Raw genomic sequence first — 24686 nt, 5'->3', positions numbered from 1 at the left:
TAACGGTTTCCATAGCCTTTCCATGAATCTCCTTGATGATGAAGCACTTTTTGTAACAGCATCAGAGTACAAAAATATCTGTAAGTGACAAAAGACTTAAAAGGCATGGTTAAACATGCGATTACATTCAATTTAACATACGAAATAATCCTCATTAAATATTTCTCTTTGAGATACCTCAGGGGCCCTCTAAGGTATCCCAAAGTTAGCTGGAAATCAAAAGAACTTTAATTAAAATTTGATATTTTGGGAAGTTTGTCAAAAAGTTTTAAAACACTTGATCAAATAAGACCATAGGTCACTGTGAGACAATACTTATTCCTTAACCAAAGTGACAATAAAAGATTTCAAAGGCAAAAAAAAAAAAAAAAAACAGAGGATTCAAACTACCTGATTTCAAGACTTTAAGCTATAGTAATCAAGACCAAGACAGTGAGGTACTGGCAAAAAGATAGATCAGCGGAACAGAATAGTGTCTAGAAATAGATCCATACATATATTAATATGTAGTCAACTGATTTTTGACAGAGATGCCAGGAAAATCAATGGGGAAAGGAAAGTTTGCAACAAACGGCACTGAAACAAGTGGATATCCAGGTAGGAAAAAATGAACCTCTACCTCACAAGCACAAAAATTAATTTGAGATGGATCATAGACTTTAAAATAAATGCTAAAGCCATAAAGCTCCTAGAAGAAAATGAAGAGAATATCTTTTTTGACATTGGGATAATCTAAGATTTCTTAGAAGAAATGCAGAAAAGCTCTAACAATATGAGAAAAAATGGATAAATTAGACTTCATCAGAATTTAAAACTTCTGGTGTTTGTAGACATCCTTAAGAAAATGAAAAAGTAATCCACCAGCAGGTAAAAAATATTCTCAATACATATATCTGACAGGGAACTTGTATCCAGAATATATAAAGATCTCTTACAACTCAAGAACATAAGAAACAACTCAGTTTTAAAAATGGACAAAAGACTTGAATACACACTTCAAAAAATATGTGTAAGTTGGTAGTAAACACATCAGGAAAATGAATAGTAAAGTCATAATAAGGTAATATTTCACACCCAGTAATATTGCTAAACTTAATAAGATTGACAATACCAAAAGTTGACAAGTATGTGGAGCAACTGAAATTCTCATAAATTGTGATGGGAGTGTGAAGTGGTACAACCACTTTGAAAAATTACATGGCAGTTTCATATAAAGTTAAACAAGCATCTACTCTATGACCTACTAATTCCATTCCTATGGTATTTCCCCAAGAGAAATGATAGCACATATCCACAAAGAGACATAAATGTGAATGTTAACTGCAGCTTTATTCATAACAGCCCCAAACTGGAAACAACCCAAGTGCCCATCAATGGGAGAATAAATAAACAGATTATGGTATATTCATACAATGACTACTTCAGAGCAATTTTTAAAAAAATGAACTCCGCATACACAATAACATGGATGAGTTGCAAAAGAACATGTTGAGCCAAAGAAGCCAGACACAAAAAAATACATCCTCTTATGATTCTATTTTTGTGAAATTCAAGAAAATACAAAACTACTCTCTCTTGTTGAAATAAAATATTGGTTGCTGGGATGGGGTGGAGGGATTGACTATAACAGCCACAAGGGAACTTTCTGGGGTGATCAAAATGTTCTGTGTCTTGATTGGAGTGATGGTCACATTGGATTTACACATTTACCAAAAGTCATCAAATTGTACACTTAAAGCCCTTGCACTTCACTGCTTATAGATTTTACCTCAACTTTGTACAAAAGTACTTCAAAACTTCTGTGCCTTCTGAGGGTATAGATAGGATAGCGCTTTGGCCCTCAAAGTATTGTGAGCACCGTTGTTTTATGCTTTTTTGTTTATAAAAAAACCATCTCGCAACTGCCTGCCTTGGAAACTCTCACTTAACTAGAAGATTTATGTGTATAATTGAGTTCATGTGAGGTGAAGAACTGATATAAAGACATCAGGAGTATAACTATTTTTCTTAAGTCCTAGAAGGTGACTTCAAAAAGGTTTAATTTTTTGGAACATATTTACAAGATTATTAGGAGAATCTTTTTTTTTTTTTTTTTTTGATAAGCATGCAAGAAAACATTCTGACCACATAAAGTAGAGGGTCTTTTTTGGGCAGAGGATGCCAGATTTTGTATTTTCTTAACATCCTTTCCAATGCTAATGTTCAAATGGTTTTGAATTTTTGATTCTATTGTAGCTGAAGTTTGCATTCAAGACCTACTTTCCTTATGCTTCTCCATCTCTTGTCATGGTGCTACTCCAACACCCAAAAGGTATGTGAAGGTTGATTCTGCCCATATTAAAATAACTTCTGGGAATACACTGATTAAATTATAACTGTTTCCTCCCAGTTCCTTATCTGTAAAGGGAATTGGTCATCGCTAACATCCTTTAAGCTCTCAGGGTCTCACATTCTGTGGATTTTGATGTGAGAATTTGCTTGACTTCCCAGTTACAATCATTTACCAAAAGAAAGAAAAAAGAACAAAATGGCCTCTAGTTGGGTTTTGATAGTCTGTTCTGGATAACACAAGGCCTCTGCTCGTGCCAGCCAGATCTACCTGGATGCCAGGAACAGGCTAAGACTTGGCTGATTTGGAATAAAACAGTATGTTTATTTGTATTTCATTCTTTCTACTCTGTGCCCCCTGTTTCAAAAGAAAAGATAAAATGATGAATGAAGCCAAGGAAGTTTAGTGGAAATTTCTCCTAACCAAGCCAAAAGAAGCCTTTTGAAAGAATTCAGTAAGTGTATTAGACCACAGCCCTCTCTGATTTCATTTACCAGCCTTCCAGAGGCCATATCCAGTTGGGGAAGTGATGATTCTGCCCTGATTCCACTGATGTTGATCTGTTAACATGCCTGTGAGCTCCTGTTTAGGAAACATTTCAGAAATAGAAAATATAGACAGCCTTCCCGTCTAAAGCCTGAAATCTGAAGCAGAGGCAACACTGACACAAGACAGACTCTGTGCCTTAGAAAAAGGCATTCATCTGACCATGGAAGGAAAGGGGAGAGAAAAGAGTAAAAGAATCCATAATATTTCCTTTTTATGCCGTTTTTTTCCCTGGCTTTTTCCTGAGACTTGAGTAAGTAAATTCATTTGAGGAAAGTATGATTCGAGGTTTCAGAGCATTTTACAAAATCAAAATTCCTCTTCCTTGTTCTAAAAGATTAGGTTCTCACCCAAAGTGACCCACTTGATGCTGTCCTCTCAGATGCTAGAGGTGGAGGTGGTGACGGGCCTGGTGGGATCTCTAGTCAATAGTTTTGTGGAACTTAACCTGTGGGGACACAACGGGAAAACTTTAATAACAAGACAGAAAAGTCAGTAATTCACTTTCCAGGGCCACGTCTCACAGCCTAAGTCAGATCAACAAAGCCTAAGGTCAGCCTATGTGAGCAGCTGAATGAGCTCCAGAAAAAGTATTGGGGTTGTTATTTTTTAAATTTGGAAATCTATAAACAAAAGACTACCTCTGCTAGTTCCTAGAACAGTTTTCTGCATATTACATTTGGAAAAATAATGTTACATTCACAAATTGAAGTGTTTTTTAACAGTAGAATCTTCTATTCATCAGAAATTGATTTTGTGCCCACTGTAAAGTCTTGTAGGCATAAAAGATGGGTCACTTATGAGCCCTGACTATCCAGGAGCTACAAGTAAAGGAGACATAAAATACATATCTAAACAACTAATAAAAAGAAGAAAACAAGAATGCCTTCAAAGCCTGCAAATCAAGAGTTATGGGAGTTCAGAAGAGGGAGAGAGATAATTTATGATTCTTTAACATTTGTGGGGTAGTAGTGGTTATTGTATCACTTACATTATCTTTCTCGTGTATTTAATTACAGAACCTATCACTACATGGAAATGTGGTAACCTTTTTCAGATGTTGTTTAGAACTACAGATACATACATGCTCAGAAGTGTTTAAGACCATGGGAAAATTGTGAAACCAGAAAAACTAACTAAAGAAAAGACATTTGTCTGTATGATACCCATGTATTTTTTTCTGACCTTTTTTTTTAAAAAAACTATACACCTGAAATCTTATTCTAAATTCATCACAATTGTAGAAAAACAGTTGGGCAGCCCATTCCTAATTCCTTGTTGATTATTTTATTATAATCTCCATGTATGTTGAAATCACAGATTACTAGTGATAGAGGAGGGGGTAGGTGAGTAGAAAAGAAAAAAACCTGGGGCATCTTCCACATAACCTTTGTAAACCCTACGGTGGGCTGCCTGTGCAGTCTCTGTCCACTCCCATGTACCCGAGTTAAAGAGCCTTAGCTCTTTAGCCCTGTGTAACACTGACACGTCTTTCTTCCCAGGCCAGAGACATAGATTCTGGCTGGGATCAGCATGAGAGCAGTGGTACGGATTCCGTGGACCTGGAAAATTAAGGCCTTTCCTCCAAAAGGCCTCTTCTGGTCTCAGCTGTAGATGATTCCTAATAGGTTTGACGTTTCTTCAGCTCCTCTCTGATGGCTCTCTCCACCCACAGATATCCCACAGGGACTTTGGCACCAGGCACTGAAACATATCTCTGAAATGCTCAAAGAAGTAGTTGAAGACCAAACTCATGGGTAAGCAAACACTGATGGCTCGTAGGTCTGTTTCACACGCGTTTGCTCTGTATCCTTATCTTCCCTTTGAGCAGGCCTGACGGGAAGGCATTACAAGCATACCTCAGAGATATTGTAGGCTTCGTTCCAGACCACAGCAATAAAGTGAGTCACACAACTTTTTTGGTTTTCCAGTGCATATAGAAGTTATGTTTATACTATCCTGTAGTCTATTTAGTGTTCAATATCATTATGTCTAAAAAACACAATGCACATATCTTAATTTAAAAATACTTTATTACTAAAAATTGCTAACCATTGTCCGAGCCTTCAGTGAGTCATAATCTTTTTGCTGGTGGAGGATCTTGCCTCAATGTTGATGCCGCTGACTGATCATGGTGGTGGTTGCTGTAGGTTGGGGTGGCTGTGGAAGTTTCTTAAAATAAGACAATATGAAGTTTGTCACATCAGTTGACTCTTCCTTTCACAAACGATTTCTCTGTAGCACGCAGTGCTGTTTGATAGCATTTTACCCACAGCAGAACTACTTTCAAAATTGGAGTCATTCCTTTCAAACCCTGTCACTGCTTTATCAACTAAGTTTATGTAATACTCTAAATCCTGTGTTGTCATTTCAACAGTCTCACAGCAGCTTCATCAGGAGTAGGTTTCGTCTCAAGAAACTACTTTCTTTGTTCATCCATAAGAAGCAACTCCTCGTCCATTAAAATTTTATCATGAGATTGCAGCAATTCAGTCACATCTTCAGGCTCCACTTCTAACTCTAGTTCTCTTGCTGTTTCTGCCACATCTGCAGTTACTTCCTCCACTGAAGTCTTGAACCCCTCAAAGTCGTCCATGAGGATTGGAATCAACTTCTTCCAAACTCCTGTTAATGTTGATATTTTGACCTCTTCCCATGAGTCACAAATGTGCTTAATGGCATCTAGAATGGTGAATCGTTTCCAGAAGACTTTCAGTTTACTTTGCCCAGATCCCTCAGAGGAATGTATTTCTTAAATAGTAAGAGTTGAAAGTCGAAATGACTCTTTGATTCATGGGCTGCAGAATGGCTGTTGTGTTAGCAGGCATGAAAACAACATTAATCTCACTGTACATCTCCATCAGAGCTCTTGGGTGACCAGGTGCATTGTCAATGAGCAGTAATATTTTGAAAGGAATTTTTTTTTCTGAGCAGTATATCTCAGCGGTGGGCGTAAAATATTCAGTAAAACATATTATAAACAGATGTGCTGTCATCCAGCCTTTGTTGTTCTATTAATAGAGCACAGGCACAGTAGATTTTTAAAAGGGCCCTAAGATTTTCAGAATGGTAAATTAGAATTGACTTCAACCTAAAGTCACCAACTACATTTGTCCCTAACAAGAGAGTTGGTCTGTCCTTTGAAGCTTTGAGGCCAGGCATTGACTTCTCCTCTCTAGCTACGAAAGTCCTAGATGGCATCTTCTTCCAATATAAAGCTATTTCATCTACATTGCAAATCTGTTGTTTAATGTAGCCACCTTCATTAATTATCTTGCTAGATCTTCCAGATAACTTGCTGCAGCTTCTACACCAGCACTTGCTGCTTCACCTTTCACTTTTACGTATGGAGACGGTTTCTTTCCTTATACCTCATGAGCCAGCCTGTGCTAGCTTCAGACTTTTCTTCTGTAGCTTCCTTACCTCTCTCAGCCCTCATAGAATTGAAGAGAGTTAGGGCCTTGCTCTGGACTAGGCTTTGGCATAAGAGAATGTTGTGGCTTGTTTGATCTTCTATCCAGACCACTACAACTTTCTTCATATCAGCAATGACTGTTTTGCTTTCTTATCATTCATGTGTTCACTGTAGTAGCACTTTTAATTCCCTTCAAGAACATTTCCTTTGCATTCACACCTTGGCTAACTGTTTGGCGTAAGAAGCTTAGCTTTCAGCGCATCTCAGCTTTAGAAGTGCCTTCCTCACTAAGCTTTATAATTTCTAGCTTCTGATTTAAAGCAAGAGACATGCCACTCTTCCTTTCACTTGAACAGTTAGAGGCCATTGTAGGGTTATTAACTGGCCTAATTTCAGTATTGTTGTGTCTCCTATGGAGGCCCAAGGAGAAGGAGAGAAAACGGACAATTGGTAGAGCAGTCAGAACACACACATTTATCGATTAAGTTCATCATCGTATATTGGCACAGTTCATGGCACCCCAGAACAATTACAGTAGTAACAAGGAACATCACTGATCACAGATCACCATGACAAATATAATGGAAAAGTTTGAAATATTGTGAGAATCACCAAAATGTACACAGAGACAGGAAGCGAGCAAATGCTGTTGGAAAAATGAAGCCAATAGACTTGCTGGACGCAGGGTTGCCACGACCTTCAGTCTGTGAAAAAACACAATTATCTGTGAAGTGCAGTAGAATGAGGTATGGCTGTATTGGTCTGTTTCCATCCCCAAACAGGTAAGCACACTGCTGAGTAAGAAGTGGAGGAAGCACTTCGAGCAGCTCAGAATAAATAGGCTGCATGTGTAAATACCTGGCACAGAAACTGTTCTGAGTAATGGCTAGTGTTAGGCTTTGAAATGTACAAGCATAACAATAAAAAGAATAGACCTTAGGAAAAAAGCAGTGCTCACATGCTGCAACCCCTGGCCTGCAGAACGAGAAGGGCACCTCTCTGGGCCCTTCGGTCTTCTCTACCTCTCTAGGGAAGGAAATTCTAAACTTCTCCTGCACAGTAGGATGAAATGTTTCTTTTCCTCCTCTTTGTAATAAATATTTGTCTAAAATTAGAAAATCCATTCTAACATAAAGTAATTTCTAACATTATGATATTAGGTACCCTCTTATATGTGTTTTTTCCCTAGAAGCATTCACATTTAGGCTTTGCTAAGTTCTTTGTAACATAGTACCCTTCGGCTTCCTCTTAACTTCCTTGCTTTTAGAGTATACATATTTTATTCATTGTCTATACTAGCCTACTAATACTGTCTTTATTTGTTGCCACTTTTCCTTCTTGAAATTCTCTATGATCGCATTACTGAGCCATCACATATTATGGCTGGTGCTCTTCTGTTTATCATCACTGATGCAGGTTTGGGTGCCAGCTACTCACTTACACAGCCTCCCTCCCCGACCCTGCCCCCGAACTCTTACCAGTAGAGGAGACAGACAGAACTGTCAGCCAAGTGGGGATCAGAGGATTGGCCATATTAACGACCTGCCATACCCTGGCAGCCCCATACACACCCCTTCTGGTTGTCTCTGTTGAAGAGCAGGGCCTAGACCCCAAACCTCTTGGGGCTCCTGCCTAACCCAGATCTGCCTCAACTAGGCTTCAGGGCCACCTGCGGGGAGGGGTCTGTGAGCAGCTTTAGGTACCTTCTCAGCCAGCCCCATGGGACTGCATTGCACACTCAGCTGCTAGAGGAAGAGAGGCAGAATGACCAGGCCTTGAGCCGTGATCCAGGAGGGATGCCCATGTGGGAGCAGCGAGCACGGGGGAGCCCTTGCTCAGCTCACTCGTCCATGAGGCCTGCAGGAAGGAGACCCCGTGGAGCTGGCTCCTTGCTTCTGAGACAACCCAGCCCACGGCTCATGTGGCCCCTGGAGCATCAGCTCTCCCTCCTGTGGGGACAAGGGAGTAAGACTCATGCTCCTCCTCCTTCCTTTTCTGTCACTGTTTTGCAAGCTAGATTTCAGAACATTTAATCACTTGTTTTCGGGGAGGACTTGAACAGGAGGAAAGCAGTGACTAGGAGAGGTGGGGACAGGGCTGGCTTGGGGATTCCAGGGGCCAAGCAGAGGACCACGCACCCAGATCCAGCAAAGACGGAGCACTGCGGAGGGGCTCAGAGCTTTCCTGTTCTAGGAGCTTCCCCAGTTCAGAAGGAAAGTTCTGCTCTATGTTAATCTCAGGCCAGTCCTGCTCCATTTCTCCCAGGGGAGATGTTAAACTGCTAGGACTGTCACTATGCAAAAATTAGTGGGTCCTTACCTTAAGCAGAGTCTACCCTTTATTGCAACTCCCGGTTCCCTGTGTGACAAAAGGATAGCTTCACAAAAGCTTTAACTTTTCAGCATTGATGTATACTTGATGACAGGAAAGAGTACAATATACAGCTCATTAAAAATTCATAATTGCCAAAATACTGACCAGAATCTTTTGTCTTGTGAGAAAATGAATAGCACGTGTTTCGGCCTGCGTCCCTTCTCTGGTCTCCATCTGGACCCCAGGGAGCCCCCTTGTTTCTTGCTCGGGGCTACCTGGGTGGCTGCCTGGTGGCTGAGGGGCCGCACCCTCCACAGCAGCCCAGCTGTGCAGGCCACGCAGAAGGCAGAGCGGTGGGCCTGCAGGTTCTCATCTTGCATCGTTCTCGATGATGTGGGCCAAAACCTTCCTTTCTCGAAGGCCTGTGCTCACTCAAGGTCCCTGGATGACCTTGATTTAAAGATTTAAATGTCTGAGGTCCTCAGGGCACATGAGGTTTTGAGAGGCATGCCATTGAAAGTCCTGTGACAGGTTCAGGGCGGCATTGTGAGCTCTTTTTCTGAGGCTAACTCGTATTCCTTGCAAGTTGTACTTCAGTGGATAAGAACAATTGAAGCCAACCATTCACAAACATAAGTTGCTTTAAGATCCTAAAGGAAAAAGAAATCAAGTTGCCCGGCTGCCATGTGTTTTGATTCTGTTCCAGGTCCTACGGAGGCCCCTTTGAGAGCTGGTTTTTGTTCGTTCACTTTGGAGGATGGGCTGATATGGCGGCTGAGCAGTTATTGACGTCGGAAGCTGAGGCTGAAGCTCCAGAGGCCCTGCTGTGGCTCCTGGCTTTCAGCTGCGGTCCAGGCGCTGGGCGTCAGCAGAGAGCACAGACCATGGTGGGTGGCCAGGCCTATGGTGTGCGGCCTCAGGATCAGTCTCTCAGGGGCTGGAAGGGGCCCTGCAGTGGGTTTGGCTTTCACTGACCCCCAGGCACCTCAGCAGGTACATGCAGACATCTGCCCGGACGAGTGAGTGGGAGCTGGGCCTGTGGTCGAGGTGTTTTCCTGCCCTCAGGAGTGGACTGGAGGCCAGGCGCCGCCTGCTGTCCTGGGAGGCACCGAGGAGATGAGGTGCAGCCCTTCCATCCCTGGGTCATTTTATCTCTTCTTGGTCACTGCCACTCTGTCATGCTCCACAGGCGCGCCTGGCCCTGGGGCCGCTCCCTCCAGGGGATGCCGTGCAGGGTGTGACCGCCCTGCTGAGGAGCACCGTCCTCTTTCTGATCAGTGGCCTGGCACTGTCTGCTTCCGCCTTGACTCAACTCCCTTCTTGGATCAGTCAGTAGGTCCTCACAGTACCGGCTTTGTTTAGAACTCTTAAAACAGTAATCACATGATATTAACCACTTCGCTTCTGAAAAAGGACTTGGTCATTTCCTAAATAACAGAGCAGCAAAGTACAGGAGTGGCTAACTGTCTGTGGCAAAGACAGTTGTTATTTTGTGTGGAATGTAATAATTACAGGAGCAATGTTTTGATTAAAGGCATTTGCGCCTTCCTTGCAAACATTTATTTGCTGGTTTTTAAAAGTTCAACTGCCAGCCCTTTTTGCTGATTTTAATAATTAAACGGAGCAGGTTTCTTTATGTAGAGAGCAGTGCTCCTATTTGCTTGATGTTTTCTGTTTGAAAAAAACAGAGACTAGTTCAGATATGGCTGTATATTTTACTTGTTTAAAAGCATGTTATATGGCAGGAGAAAGAAAAAGAGTTGGGATTTTAAAAAGTTGAAATTTGGTGATGATTTTGGATCAAAAATAGAACATTTTTGTTTTAGAAATTAACATGTATTTCAGAATTGCTATCTGATTAAAAAGAAAGCCTATTTTTTTCCCTTTTAAAATATCACATTAAACTAATTAAAGAGAATCCTAATTTTTCATTATCTTAATTTTAATAATAATTAAAAAGTATGAAGCACTAATGATTTCTGAAGCCTTTTTATATACACTTTATATTTGATTCTGTATAAGCTAAATTGGTAGGTTATATGTTATATTCCAAATCGATCGTAGAAGCTGACAGATTACTTTTGAAGTGTAGAGAAATAAATTGTCCAATAAGGTTTATTTTCTAGAGAGTTCTGCATTGGCCTATCTTTCTACTAGTTAAGTTGGTCTTCTTTTTTTTTTTTTTAAATAAAACTTACGCCTAGTTCTTACTCAAGGGGTGCTTTGGCAGCCTGGATAAAAACAGATGAGCTCACTCAGAGTAGTTTAGTGCCCGTATGTCTGTTTCCTTCCTCTTCTTTCTCGGTGCTCAGCCTGAGGCACCGGTTTGTGCAGCATCCGGGGAGCAAATGGGGCCCAGTTTTCCTAGTTTAACTAGTAGTGCATACTTCTCGCTCTCCTGACCTTTGATGGTCTGTTGGATGACTTGACAAACTGTGAACTGTCTTTAAAAGCATGATTCTTATATGATTTGACTGAGCTTGACAATATCTGTGCCTTTGCCTTGAAAGGCATAATTAAATCACGGTACTAGACCGTATGCAGCAGTGTTCTGTGACTGGAACCGTCACCTCTGCTGGGCATCCTTGAGGTTCGGGATTGGGAGGGGGTGCCTGGGACGCGTACGGCCTGCTCAGAGACCCACTCCACTCTGCAGACCATGTTCTCTGCCAGCCAGTGTTCATCTTCTTTTGCTAACTTTGAATTAAATCATGATAAAAAACAAAAACTGTCTATGTTTGTATACTCTTAAGAAAGAATCAGGTGAGGGTTCATACTCTTTAACCCCGTCATTCTACTTCTAGGAGTTATCCTAAGGAAGTAGTTAGAGAGCCATATAAAGATTTATGTACAAGATCATTGCAGCATTGTTTGTAACTGCAATAACTGAAAATGGCCTACATTTCAATAGTAAGGATATCGGCTAAATAAACTGTGGTGTATTACAACCACAGAATAGCATTCTACCATGAAAAATCATGTTATCAAAGAACATGTGCTATAGATAATGATAAATTGCTTATAGTGAACTGTGAAAACTCTAGAATACCTTGTGTATAGTGAGTGCTGTGTTCACGATGCATAGAAAAAAGATGGTAAGGATGTAAACCTCACTTTCAACGAGTCTCTTTGGATAGTGGAGTTATAGTCATTTTGATTTTTTTTCTTTTTACTTTTTTGTTCAAATGTTTTACAGTGAGCATATATAAATTTTCATAATGCAGGACAAAATTAATACTTAGAAAAGAAAGTTTATATTTTTCTCCTGAAAAGATTTTTAGAAAGCATTAAAGTTTTGGGCATGTGAGGAAGGTATTTGAAGGGAAAGACGGCCTGGAGTGAAAGAGAAAGGAAGAAGACAAGCCTCAGGGAATAATGGATGAGAGGAGAAAATCAAATGCCAGTCAGGAAGAAAATGGATACAGAGGCATTGCTTCCTAAGCCCTGACATTTTTGCAGACCTACCTAGACGCAGGTTGGCCGTGGGACCCCGTAGACGCTGTCAGACGAGGGCAGGCTGGTCCCAGCACGAGAAGAGGGGGTGAGGGACGCTGCCCTCCTGCATGGAAGGGCCCTGGGGTGCAGTTTCTCACGGTCTTGTGGTTGGAATCGCTCACACAGCACTGCTAGTGTACTGGAGCTTATGACAGACTTCATTGAATGAAGCCTTAACTTCCAGGGAAAAAAACGACTCACACAAAATCCATAAAATTGGTCATGGGAATTTTCAGAGTAGGCCTAAGTATTCTTTTGAAAATGAGGGAACATAGCTGTTCATGAGTTCCATGTGGCACTTTGGATCTACAGCTTTCAGTTTTTACTGTTTTCCAAGTCACAACCTGATGTACCATTCTTATAGCAAACAGAAATCTCAGCATGAAATAAATATTTTTTATGCAAAAACAACCCACAGACCTATAACAGCCACTATTATTATGTGGCTTCCACAGACTTGTGACCTCTGCTTGAGCTTTAAACATGTATGAACAGTGTCCCAGTGTCTAAACCAAACCAGTGTGGTGTGTATGTGTGTGTGTGTGTGTGTGTGTGTGTGTGCAACACACGCGCTTCCTCCCCGCCGAAGGTGGCAGAAAAGCAAACCTCATTCTTATCAGCACGTTGGCTCCGCGGAGGTCCGAGCACTGGGCTTTAATTGACCTGTGGCTGTGATAGTGAGCAAGTCTTCAAGGAGCCTTTTGTTCTTTTTCCCACAATATAAAAATCTGACTACATTCTGCTGAGGACTTTTCTCCATTTCCTTTCATACAAAAAAAGGTCGATTCCTGGCATGATGCCCTGGCTGCTTAGTGAGCAGGACGAAAGAAAGTCAAGAAATTTCCATTACGCCCATTTGGGTTTGTGTGGAGCAGTGTGTAAACTCTGACATGGTCCGCCCCATCTGCCCTCCCTCGGGCGCCAGTCCTCTCCTGTTTCTGGGGGTTGCTTCAAAGAACTGACTCATCCTACAACCTGTGTGTCCCGACTCTTCCCTAATCTCTTCCCTTTGAAATTATACTTCCCAGGTGGAGGTGAAGGCAGTGCTCAGCTGCCTCATGAAGCTGCTCAGGAGTCCAACCCTCTCGGCCAGGGATCTGCAGGCAGCAGCTGGAGAGGGCGGAGAGGGAGCTCCCAGACCGCCTGCCTGTCAGCAGCTGATCAGGCGCCTCCTCCTGAACTTCCTGCTCTGGGCTCCCGGAGGCCACGCGATTGCCCGGGAAGTCATCACGCTCGTAAGTCTCCCCTTTTCTGGCATCCTGGTTCTCATTCTCATCCCAGGGAAAAGGTGAGTTATCACCCAAGGACCCAGCTTTTGAAGAGTGTGGGTACCAAGATGCTGTCCAAACGCGGCTGGACAGGCCGGGAGGGGACAGCTGGGCCAGACCCAGAGCCCGCCCTATGCGACACCTGCGTGGCACAGGAGAGGGAAGGGAGGCTCAGACAAGAGAGGGGACTTCTCCCAGGTCACACAGCGCACTGCCAGGGCCCACGGTGAAGGCTCATCTCCTGTCTCCCCAGGCTGTCGTCTTTCAGTTACAGTTCATGACTCTCCTCCTCATGAAGAGAAACAAGACTTCAGTGAGAATGTGGTCACTGCAGTGGCTCAAAGAATTTCATTTGTTAATTTAAAAAAAAGTTTGTTAATTACAAAGAGCTCCTTGTGGAAGCCCAGCTGACATGAGGGGTTCTTTACGGTCCAAGTCAAACGTGAGCACCGCTTATGGCATGGGACTTAGCAATGATTTCTTGAATAATGACACTAAAAGCACAGGCAACAAAAGAAAACATACATTGGATTTCATCAAAATAAAAACCTTTGCAAATCAAAGGACACTATCTAGAAGGTGAAAAGACAGATCTTGAAATGGGAGAAAAATTTCGAATTTATACTTGGAAGTATTTGGAAATCACGTATCTGATAGGGGTTTAATGTTTAGTGTTTAGATTATAAAAGGAATTCGTACAGCTCAACAACAGTAAAACAACCCAGTTCAAAAACTCGCAATGAATTTAGACATCTCTCCAAAGAAGATGTACAAATGGCCAATAACCATATGAATAAAATGTTCAACATCATTAGCTCTTAGGGAAATGCAATCAAAACCACAATAAGGTACCGCTCCATACCCACGAGGACATATACTATAAACCAAGCCAAACAAAATGGAAAACAAGTCTTGGTAAGGACATGGAGAAATTGAACACTTGCACCTTTCCAGTTGGCAATGTTAAAATGGTGCAGCCACTGTGGAAAACAGTTTGGTGGCTTCTCAGAAATTTAAAGATAGGATCAGCATATGATCCAGCAATTCTACTTCTGTGTATGTACCCAGAGGAATTGAAAGCAAGGACTCAAACAGATACTTGTTCATGCCTGTTCATAGCAGTGTTGTTCATAATAGCCAAAAGATAGAAACAACCCAGATAGATACTCATCAACAGATGAATGGATAAACCAAATATGGCCTATACATACAATGGAATATTATTCAGCCTTAAAAATGAATGGGGACTTCCCTGGTGGTCCAGTGGTTGAGAATCCGTCTTGCAATTCGGGGGACACCGGTTCTATCCCTGGTCGGGGATCTAAGATCCCACATGCCGCGGGGCAACTAAGCCTGCGTGCCACAACTAGAGATAAGCCCGCACACCTCAACGAAGATCCCGCGTGCCACAATTAAGACCTGATGCAGCCAAAAAATAAATAAGTATTTTAAAAATCCCAAAAAACGAATGAATGACACATACTACAACATGGATGAACTTTAAGGGCATTATGCTAAATGAAATAAGCCAGACACAAAAGGACAAATATTGTATGATTCCATTTATATGAGGTACCTAGAATAAGTAAATTCATAGAGACAGAAAGTAGAATAGAGGTTATTAGGGGCTGGGGAGTGGTGCAGAGTTCCTGTTTGGGATAATGAAAAAGTTTTGGAAATGGATAGTAGTGGTGGTTGTACAGCATTGTGAATGTACTTGATGCCACTGAATTGTACATATAAAAATGGTTAAAATAGCAAATTTTATGTTATGAGCTCATCTCAAAAAAAAAAAAAACACAACGTGCTGGTTCTTGGAGTTAGGTTTTTTTCTGTTTTTGTTTTTACTTTTTATTGTCATATAAGGTATATACAGAAAGGTATAGATAGCTTGATGAATTTTTGCAAACCAAAAATACCCATGCAGCCAGCAACCAAATCAAGAAAGGAATGTTCGCAGTACCCAGAGGCCCCCTCCCGCCCCCCTCCAGGGCAGGCTCTGTTTGAATGTGAACATGAAGAAAGTCCCAGTGACCAGTGGGACTGCCAAGAACTTCAGTAACCAGTGCCCACAAGGTTCTCCTTGGTCCTAGGAGAACGTGTGTGGGGTGGGCAGACCACGCAGCCAGCCTGTCAGTCCGCCCTCTCAGGCTCAGACAGACAGAAGACTTCCCAGAGCCTGGGTGTGGCCGAGAGCAGAGGAGGACTTGCTTGTCACCTGCTGGGTGCCATCTCCTCAGGGCCCGCCCTAGCACAGTGATCTATCACGTGCTTTTATAAAATGCACATCTCACTTACCTCCAAATCCATTTGGGGTGGGGACCTCCATAGGTGAGAGTTAAATAATGTCCTCATATCTGTAGAACTTGGTATCAACCAACTTTTTCTCTGGCCAAGTGTAAATTATAATAGTCACTTTTCGGCCACTGCCTCAGCCAGGTGATCAAGGTCAGCATCAGCAGGGATAAGTCATGTTGATATGAAGTGATGAACATGGCACTTTACTTCTGTGGCCTTCCTAACCCAAACCTATAACCCCAGTCTAATTATGAAAAAACAGTTGACAAAAACCCCAGTTGAAGGACATTTGACAAAAATACCTGACCAGTCCTCCTTAAGACTGTCAAGGTCATCAAAAACAGGAAAATCTGAGAAACTGTCACAGCCAAGAAGAGCCTAAGGAGGGATGATGACTAAATGTAATGTGGTGTCTTGGATGGAATCCTGGAACAGAAGAAGGACATTAGGGAAAAACTGAGGAAATCAGAATAAAGTCTCACCTAAAGATGAGGTTAATAAAACATATTCATATCGGTTCATTAATTCTGACAAATGTACTATACTAATGTAAGATGTTAACAGGAAAACTGAGTGTAGGGGATATGGGATTTCTCTGTTTTCTTTTGGGTCAAACTATAAATCTAAAACTGTTCTAAAATTGAAAGTTATTTTTAAAGTCAAAGGCAGACACTTCTGAATCATGCAGGTGCTGGTGGCATTTTTGTTGCCTGACCTCTGACTTCCTGCCCAGGCCCTGGACACCTGTGGGAGGGGCCTCAGCCCGTAGAGCCAGCTCAGGCCCGGCTGCCCCGCCTCCCTGAGCCTGCACCCTCCTGCTCCTCTGCTGTCCTGTCACCCTGGGAGTGGAGAGCAGGCCAAGGAGACCACAGCCGGCCCAGCACGTAGGATGTGAGAGAACGTAACCCAGAGAAAGCTCCTCGGAGACACGCAGGTCTCTGCTTCAGTATTCCAATCACGTTTCCCTCCATCCTGGGGAGACAGTCCAGGTTCACGGTGGACCGCCCTCAGGTCTCACCCACAGACTGGCTGCTGGGGCTCCGAAGCTGGGTCGTGTCACCAGGCTCGGGGCTGCCGCCGATGCTGGAGCCCCGTCGCCACAGAACAGCTCACGTCGGCGCTGCCGGTCTGCACCTGAGCCTGGGGCAACGCGGAAGACCCCGGCGCCTTCGTTCACGTTCAGAAGTCAGCTCAGCTGCCAAAAAGATTAACTAAAGGAGGAAGCTCGGTGTTTTCTCTTCCTGCACCGGCTCCTTAGGAGGTGGGCACTGGCCTCCCGGGCACCTCGGAGCCCGTCACAGCTGAGAGTGCCTCCTGGGCGCTGTCCTTGCAGATGTTCAGAAACTGTTTTAACTAACATACCGGCCTTCCTAACTCGAAGGTTTCCTGCAGTGGCCACACAATCGGTTGAAGGCTGCCCGGCAGAGCAGCTACAAACCCCTCGTGGGCTCCTCGGTGCCTCCCCCTGCGAGCAGCCTGGGAAGAGCCCTGGGCCAGGTCTGCTTGGCCAGGAGCAGGTGGACGGCCTTTCTCTTTCAGGGGCTTTGGCATCACCACCCTCAGGACCCTAGCCCTGGCCTGGCTTTGATGTGAACTCAGAGAGGCGGGAGCAGCGCCAGCTTCTGGGCCTGGGTCCTGGTCTCGGCCCTCTTGTCTTGCCCTCAGCTCTGGAGAGCCGTGCTCGCTCTAGGCTGCGTGTCTGAGCCCTGCCTCTTTGCGGCCTTCGATCCTCCTCTGAGCTGCCCCTTGTGCCATCGGCTCACCTTCCTCCTTCCTCCTCTCATGGCCTCACACCCCAACCTCGGCCACAGCATGCTCCCCCACTTCCTCAGGCTCCCGCGCAGGCCCCAGGGCTCAGCTTCTGAGTCTCCACTGAATCCCTTCGTCAGAACCCCTGCCCTTCCCACCCCTTGTTCTGCTTCTCGGCCCCTGCCCCTGGTTTAGCATCTCCACTCTCTCCTCTCCTGGCCTCTATGACGAGGATGAGGCACGTTTAGCATCTCCACTCTCTCCTCTCCTGGCCTCTATGACGAGGATGAGGCACGTTTAGCATCTCCACTCTCTCCTCTCCTGGCCTCTATGACGAGGATGAGGCACGAGCAGCCTGGCTGGTGCCTGGATTCCTCCCGCCCCCGAGGCTCATCCTCTCCTGCCCCTCGTCCTGCCCTGAGTTCACGTTTCTCTCTCCCTCTCCTTCTGTCTTCTGTTGCTGGACCGCAGCAGTAGCAGCCAAAAGTTAGCCAGAATCTGAAATATAGAGGAGTTCAGTTCTATAATTGTTGAGCTCAAAATGAATTTGACCTCCACAAGGATGCCCTCAGCTGAGCCCTGCAGGACGCGGCTTCCCCTCCCTCAGTGGCAGTGAGGCGGGCTTTGTATGTGACCGGACACCTGGAGTGGAACATGGGCATTGAGGTGGCTTGTAAAGAGGGTCAGTGATGGCACTGCTGCCCCGCGTCTGGCTCCGAGGAGCCCCCGTGGTCCCTGGGCACTGGAGCGGGAGGCAATCTTCCCCCCACTCGGGTCTGAGGTAGTAAATTAGCTCTTCTAAGGCGCCCCAGGGAAGCTCATGTTGTTTCATCCATAAAGTCTACAGCATCTGTGACTTCTGAGTAAAACCAAGAGAGGATTCTGTAGACACCAAGAGCCACCGTGAACCCCACCCAGGCTAGCAGCCTGCCCCCCGACCCCAGCAGAGCCCTCTCAGCTTGGGCCACTGCCAGTAGATGGCCGGGGAGCACCAGTGCTGTCCAGGGGGCCCAGGGCGTCCCCCGCTGCCACTCACTTAGTACCCATGCTGCAGAGAGAGTCTGCCTTGACTCATGCCCAGAGGTGGCCTGGGATTAAAGGCTGTCCTGGCCCTAGGAGAGTCCCGGGTGGACCAGGGCGGCTGGTCACCCTACCAGAAGGGCCCAGTGTGGACACAGAGGAGGAGCTGACCTTGGGCTGCTCAGGCTACTTAAATATTTGCCTCACACATGAAAAACGAACATGTGGTGCTCACTTTGGCAGCACATAGACTAAAACTGGAAGGACAGAACATGTGGTGCTCACTTTGGCAGCACATAGACTAAAACTGGAAGGACACAGAGGCGATTCGCATGGCCCTGTGCAAGGATGACATGCAAATTCGTGACGCGTTCCATATTTAAAAGAAAAAAAAATGAATATGTGGACTACTCTCAAAAACAGAGGTTCTTAATATGCTTGTGTCTAAAAAAATCACAGTAAGTTCTCCACGCAGATAAATCGTTAGATTCTCACCCTCCCTTTATGGGTGCCAACAGCTAAGGCTGTATTTAGCAGAACTGACAGCTCCTGTGTTTCCTGCTTCCCTTAGGAATCAAGTGTTAAAACCTTAGGTGCCTATTAACAAACAAGTGGGCCTGCCGCTAGCCCAAGAACGCCACTTATAAAGCTGTTTGTGCAAGAACAGGTGGCACTCTCCTTTCAGCATTTTCCAGTTCTCATAGTAGTGTGAGCCTTTTGCAGAAAGTCAAGCCATGGCGTGCTCATTGGCCTCTGCTCCCCACGGCAAATAACCCCAAAGCTTGTGATGGGCGTTCCAAGAAACAGCATTTGTCTGTAGCCGCTGTGGGTCTGAGGGCCAGCATTAGGAATGGCTCTGCTCACTAGATGGCCCACTTCTGCGAACACACTCGCTTTGCTCATGACCTTGAAGACAAAACAAGAGCCCTTTGGAGGTGATAGGAATGCAGGTGCTTTTTGGGGACGGGATGGTTACAGCTGGTCCACTGGACGAAGAGATGAATCTGTCTGGAAAGTGTTTTAATTTGCCTTCTCTTCTGTCCTCATTGCAGATGGCTCAGACGGATGCAGTAATGCACGAGATTATTGGCTTTCTGGACCAGACCTTGTACAGATGGGACCATCTTTGTGTGGAAGCCCCTAGGTCAAGAAAACTGGCCCAAGAGCTCCTTGCAGAGCTGCGTGGGCAAGCCTAGCCCAGGCCAGTTAACCAGGGAGGCTATGCGATGAAATGGTGGGGCCGCTTCTTATGGCCTCCGTTTGTAGAATGCATTCCCTCTTTGAGTTGCAAGAATGAGCCATAAACATCTTGGCAAGATCTGGTAGTACATATTTTACAGAATGAGAAGTCAGGTGCTTTAGCCTGAATTCAGTGAGATTTACTCACTAATGACGGGATTATGGTTCAGCATTCCCTGTGCCTGTTCAGCCCGGATGTCGATTAGAGAATCACTCTAGAAAAGGCTTGGATGGGAGAACAGATTTTTATTTCCTTCCCTGCCGCCACCCCCCCCCCCCTTATCAAACCAAGATGCACAACTATTATTTGGATGTTTCAAACTCTTGGGACCAAGAAATTGGTCATGAACCACTGATCAATTTAGAAAGTAACGTAGCCGTTTTTCACAGATCTCTTTTTTAAGAAGTCCTGTAATTGTTACTGGTATTTCGTCTTATCCACCGGGATACTCTCTTGCTCCCCTAAGACGTTCTTCTTCATCCAGAATGGTCAGGATCCCTCAAGTTTCCCTCCCATGCCCCCTGAGCAGAGCCCACCCAAGCCCAGTAGCAAGGAGTGGTGACGGGGGAGCGACACTGCTTAGCAATGAAATAAAGCCAGCTTTGGGGCTTTTTGCTTTATACTGGCTAAGCACTGGCTTTTACCAAAAGAGCTCATATTACCTCAAAGGTGGCTGACAGGGGAGGGTACAGGATGTGTTCTAGAAACATTGGAAGAGATTAGGTGTCAGTTCTCTGTTAACTAAAATGGGAACTGGAAACTTCTAATAAAGAATTGGCAATGCTAACATTAATATTTATTTCACATCAGTTGAAGATATTTTTTTCCTTTCAGGTTTATTCTTTTGCTTCTTTTGTGTATGATCTGTTTGTCGAGTGAGTCCAGACTTTTCTGACCACTTGGATTTCTGCATCAGTCATCTCTGAATCTCCCTCATTCTTGGCTCCTGTTTGAGGTATAAGTAAAGTTTTGATGTATTAGAGGTTGAGCTTTTAGGGGAGTTAGTTACTTGTTTTGGTATATGGATCCACCTGAAGATCTGGAAAATTCCAAGACCTTCTGACCTGAGCCTTTCTTTAGAGAAATGTTACAGTATGAAAGGTATATTGTTAAAATACTTTTATCACAAGTGCCATCATCATATGCTTCCCTTGGCGTTGAGGACGCCTCTCCTGTGTTGGCTTTTGCCAGGGAAGCTGTGAGCAACCTCTGTGGACAGGAAGAAAAGGGCCTAGTTTGGTGGCAGCGAGTAACCCCTAAACCGAGTGGCCGCTGGGAACCAGCCCCCCTGTGGGGAGTGTGCTGCCACGTGGACATCCATTCACACTGTGCTTCACAGCAAACAATAAAAACCAGACGGTTATCTCAGATTGTTTAAGCTGCATTTCTGGAAAACCCCTTCCTGTCCTGACCTTACATCAGTCTGTTTGTAGTGTTTCCCAATTCCTTTACAAAGCCTCTAACGTTCTCCTAAGCCTTGGACTTGGATCAAAGAGGACAGAGCCCAAAACTATAGGGAGAAAAGGCATTAATGACCACCCATTAATACAAAGGTTTTGTTATTCATCAGGACTTCATGATGTTTGCAGAATTTGTTAGCTTTTTAAAATTTGTAATTTGTTTTATAGTTTGTCATTCTAAATAAAAAGTCACATGGCACCTAATTTTGTATTAAGTATTATAATCTTTCTCAGAGAAAGCTTCCCTCTACTCCCCAATTATGGAAGCTTCAGGTCTCACAAAACCTAGATAGGTCTGCCCCTGGAAAAGACCAATTGTGGTTTATCTCTAGGCCTGGGAATCTTGCCACCAGATGTCTGAAAACTGCCAAGGAGAGTGACTGTAGGGCAGGCAGTCAGCAGGAGCTGCTAAAACCAAATGAAATGCATCATACATATATACACTTTTTTTCCTTTAAGCCAGACTTAAATATTACCACTGAGTGTAAGTTGAATTGATCTACACATTGTTTCCCCCCATTCCTCAAGAGGGAATGCATCTGACAAAGCACAGCCCACCCTCTTGCTCGTTCTGCTGTTTCAGACTCATGGCCCTGGCGCTCCGGCCTCCCCGGGCTCCCCTGGGTGTCAGGAAGGAGGGACTCGGCCCGCAGCTCCATTCATCCTTGAAGCACGCGTCCCGGGGCTCCCACAGGACCCTGGCCGCTCTGGGTTTTACTGCAAGCAGCTTGCATGGGTTTTCTGGACGATCACTCTGCTTCCTGACATCGGGCGCCGAGGGCCTCTTATCTTGTCCAGGAGGCACCTGAGACAGCAGAGGGCACCTGGAGACAAGCCCCTGTCCGGGCGGTCCTGGGCTCCGGCTTCTGCACTCGGCCCCGTTCTCACTGCTGGGTCAAGGGTACTAGACAAACATGGGAGCTCTTCCAGAGGCCAGCAGAAAGCTACGTTTTCCGTCGAAGTGGAGTCAAGGACAGGGACCAGAAAGGGATACCTGGAGAGGATGCGGACCTGGGCAGTGGGCAGAAATGTGGGCAAAATCGAAACTGAGCCTGTCCCTGTGTTACCCAAAGGCGCCCAGTGTTGCACAGTGAGAACAAACGTGAGGAATGTTCTTCCTTATTCGACAAGGAATCCAAATTGTGCTCTCCCAGGAGGAAGGGAATGAACTTGACTGTGTTGCTGTCCTTGCCTTTGTCTTCCTCTGCCAGCCCATCACCACCTCACCCACAGCCAGCGCTGCTGGTGATGGTATCCTTCCTCTGCCTGACACTGGGTTTGACATGGATTTCGTCAAACAATCCTAAGTTATTAATCATCACCAAACCATCTCACTCCTAAAGAACCAAAATTAAGGCAAAATAAATGTGTCTTAAAGCCTTCTTGTAAAATTCAAGTCCACAGTTTGTTTATAGCATGGGTCCAAATCATATCTCTCATATATAGACTGACAGTAATAAAGGAAGTTGATAATGTAGGACCTTCCCTTTTCCCCAGTACTGACAGACATAACTGTGATAGCTTATCGTACTTGGTGTTTTGGGTAGGACACTTGCATGCTTGGATACTGAAAGTTTCACACTTCTTAGCTTTTCTGTAGAAGTAGAAAGTCTCATAAATCAATGTTGAAAATCTCGACCTCTGGTGTTTCTCACAATATGATGAATCCATGTGACTCAGTCAGGATTCTTGGTTGCAAGCAACAGAAACAACAGACACGCTGTTGAAAGCAAAAGGAAAGCGATCCAAAGGGTATTTAAAAGCCCACAGAATTGTCAGGCAGACAAGGCTTAGCTCTAGCCAGCCAGCAGCAGTGCCCAAAACCCAGCTTCAGAGTGGCCTGGTGAGGAAATTCCTGCTGCTGCTGTCAGTGAATTCTGCAACCCTTGTAGCTCGTCCTGCAAGGTCTGCAACCTTCAGTAGTGAGACAGGCCCCCTGCACCCTGCTCTTTGAAGGGCTGGCCACAGTCCCGGCTGCTGCATCTGACTAGAGAAGCCCAGGTCCCCCCACCCACACTTAGGCTGTAAGGTGAGCTGGGAAAGCAAGTGTGGAGCTGGTTTTGCTTCTGTGATGGTACTGGATACCGCCAACTGCATCTCCCACAGACAGGAAGGGGCCAGAGCCTGGGCAGCGGAAGAGAATTTAAAATGTCCACAACACTACATATTGTCTACTCCTCTCGAGCATTGCAGAAGGATGAGTGCCATGCAGCAGCCCAATACTCAGCAGGAAAAGGAAGAGGAGGGCCCTTAGCAGAAAGCCAGTGTGCAGGCATTTGAGGCTGGGCTTCTCCAGTGTGGCGCTACTACCCTGGGGACCGGGTAAGTCTCTGTGGCGGCGGCTTGATCCCACCCTCTCTGAGCTAGGTGCCAGCCCAGGAGCGACAATCGAAACTTTGTCCAGACATTGCCAAGTTGAGGACCACTGCTCTAACTGGTGGTTCTTTCCTTCTGGAAAGATATCCTGAATAGAAACAATAACTGTCTTAGAGATATACATTAGACTTAATAGAATCCTAATAGGAGAACTAGATGATCTGACTCCAAAATTCATATGTAAAAATAAATGTTCAAGAACAGCCAGGAAAATCCTGAAAGTGAAGTGTGATGGAGTGTAATGAAGAGTACGCACATCGGCACATCTTCTAAAGCTCGAACCATTATGACGGGTTGGTGGGACCCGAGCTAGGGCGCCCACAGGGACTGTCCCCTTCGGGGTCACGAGGGCCCTCCCTGGGGCTCCAGCCAACCATTCTCAGGCCTCCTGCACCAGCCTGGGCAGTACCTGACCCACTGGGTCTCCCTCCTCCCTGACAGCTTCCTTTGGCTGGTGGAACATTCCAGGGCTTCTCTTCAGCCTGAGGGGCTGGGCCCTGCTCGACCCCTGAACTCGGCCTGGCGGGTGTGCCCGGGCTCCGTCCTTGGGCCCCCACCCTGTGTACCCTCACCCTGCTGGGCTTTCCACGAGCCACCTCTGTGCAGAGGGGCCGCACCCTCCCTGGACCGCAGACCTGAATACCCACGGCCCACCGGCTGTTTCCACTGGGAGGTCAGGTGACCATGTCAAACTAACATGTCAAAGCTGATGCCACCAACCCCCCGACCCAAAACCACAGTCTCCCCAAGTCAGTTGATGGCCGCCCCGTCTTTGCAGGGACTCAGGCCCAATTCTGTAGTTATTTTTCACTCCTCTCTCACCCCTCCCATGTCTGAGTCACTAGGACGTCGCTGGATCGGACCGTTCCTTGCCCTCCTCGCAGACGCCAGCATCTGCCTGCTCTCCCCGCCGCCGCCCTGGCCCCTCTGCAGCATCTCAGCGATCCCTTGCCGGTGCCATCACGTCACACCCCTGATCAGAGCACTACAAAAGCTCCCGTCTTCATTCAGTAAAACTCAACACTCTTAAAATGGCTTTCAAGGCCCTACCCAGTATGGACCCCCTTTTACTCTCTGACTTCACCACCTAATATTCTCTGTGACCCCTTCACCCACCCACCTGTTCCAGCCACAGGGGCCCAGGGCCTTTGCATGGGCTGTCCTGCACACACACCTT

At 45.2% G+C, this 24686-nt stretch overlaps 1 protein-coding gene across 8 annotated transcripts in view; it reads left to right on the top strand.

The window, feature by feature from the left end:
* The window catches only part of FANCC (FA complementation group C), a 274009-nt gene extending 249821 nt beyond the window's left edge, over window positions 1-24188 (top strand). For 5 of the 8 annotated variants that reach the window (XM_082469732.1, XM_082469733.1, XM_082469729.1 and 2 more), the window contains 6 exons: window positions 529-597; window positions 2236-2311; window positions 4551-4632; window positions 9310-9490; window positions 13127-13333; window positions 19486-21332. In XM_082469732.1, coding sequence (XP_082325858.1) covers window positions 529-597; window positions 2236-2311; window positions 4551-4632; window positions 9310-9490; window positions 13127-13333; window positions 19486-19629 — 759 coding nt within the window. In that variant the 3' untranslated portion in view covers window positions 19630-21332. Of the gene's footprint in view, window positions 1-528; window positions 598-2235; window positions 2312-4550; window positions 4633-9309; window positions 9597-13126; window positions 13334-19485; window positions 21333-21716 lie in introns of those variants that run through there. The other 3 variants (XR_014265736.1, XM_082469734.1, XM_082469735.1) reach the window with 3 other exon arrangements.
* The last annotated feature ends 498 nt before the right edge of the window (window positions 24189-24686 follow it).

Source organism: Balaenoptera physalus (genome assembly GCF_965194825.1).
Source record: "Balaenoptera physalus genome assembly, chromosome: 7".
Lineage (NCBI taxonomy): Eukaryota > Metazoa > Chordata > Mammalia > Artiodactyla > Balaenopteridae > Balaenoptera > Balaenoptera physalus.
Note: the sequence above shows the minus strand (reverse complement) of the source record. Positions and strands in the feature narration are given on the sequence as shown.